This window comes from Octopus bimaculoides, chromosome 26 (genome assembly GCF_001194135.2).
Source record: "Octopus bimaculoides isolate UCB-OBI-ISO-001 chromosome 26, ASM119413v2, whole genome shotgun sequence".
NCBI classification, from domain to species: Eukaryota; Metazoa; Mollusca; class Cephalopoda; order Octopoda; family Octopodidae; genus Octopus; species Octopus bimaculoides.
Window position 1 is genome coordinate 13,217,027 of NC_069006.1, and position 1,307 is coordinate 13,218,333.

The following is a 1,307-nucleotide window of genomic DNA, read 5'->3' on the forward strand; positions in this document are numbered from 1 at the left end:
GTAAGGAATAGGAGGGGGGGCCGGGAAGTAGGGGGTGAAGGAAGAGTAAAGGGAGATGAAAGTGGAAGGAAAGAGAGAGGTACTTACTGGTTAATGCAAAACTCCTTCCCGTTGGCTGCATTCTGGGAGATGTTCGTTGCAAAGTTTGCAACACAGACTTTCATTAAATATAGTGCCTGAAGGGAAAATAATTAAATAATATAAATGAAAAATGAATGAGAAGGACAAAAGGTCAAGGGGCATAGAAATGACATCATCGTCATCGTCATCATCATCATCATCATTGTCGTCATCATCCTGCTTCTCCTCCTCCCCTCTTCCTCCTCTCCTCATCATCACTGTCATCATCATTGTCATTATTATTATAATCATTGTCGTTGCTGTCATTGCTGTCATTGTCATTATCGTCATCGTCATCATCATTGTTTTCATCATCACCACTGTCATCATCGTCATTGTTATTGTCATCATCATCATCACCAAAACCAACAGCACCAGCTTGCCCAATAAAGAAGACTTGAAAAAAGTAAGCAGTGGGAACACTAGGAAACAGACAACTGTCAGTGATAGGATCAGTCAGGTGAATCTGAGATTTCACTAGATCACTAAAGAAGTTCAATTTGGATCAGACACAACAACAAACAACAACAGAAACAACCACAACAAAGAACTTATAAGGTATTTTTATGTGAAAAACATGGTAAATGTTTTTATTTTTCATTCCCTTTGAAATTGCTCTTAACTGCGGCTTGGACTTTTTGACTGTTCTTTCTAGTATGTTAAGCAACCTGTTAAGTCTCGCCTCTTTGTACTTAAATGTACACTAATATTTATATGAAAAATATGTTTATTGACTTTGTATACATACTAGGCCACTGGTAGAGAAAAATTTCTATAATTTTTCCTACCCTATATTAATTTTAAGAAAATTATATATATGTATATAATTCAGTTAGAGGTTATGTTAGCCTCTGAGTCTGCTGTGATGAGTCTACAAACAAATACACAAAATATCTAAGAGTATATTGTTTTCCCTGCTGAAGTGTTTATGCTCAGAAATATGAATTTAATATCTAATTAATTTCACTGTGTATAACTGAAACAGCTGTAAGGGATAATGATTGATTTGTTGCTGATAATAAACTCTTATTAACTTCTTCCTATATATATATATATATATATATATATATATATATATATATATACATACATACATACATACATGCATGCATGCATGCATACATACATACATACATACATACATATATATATATATACATACATACATACATACATATATATATATA

At 33.3% G+C, this 1,307-nt stretch overlaps 1 protein-coding gene across 2 annotated transcripts in view; it reads right to left on the bottom strand.

The window, feature by feature from the left end:
• LOC106872586 (cytochrome P450 3A30) overlaps positions 1-1,307 on the bottom strand; it is a 24,542-nt gene that overhangs the window by 11,062 nt on the left and 12,173 nt on the right. For both annotated transcript variants that reach the window (XM_014919619.2, XM_014919620.2), the window contains exon 4: positions 88-176. In XM_014919619.2, coding sequence (XP_014775105.1) covers positions 88-176 — 89 coding nt within the window. The remainder of the gene's footprint in view (positions 1-87; positions 177-1,307) is intronic.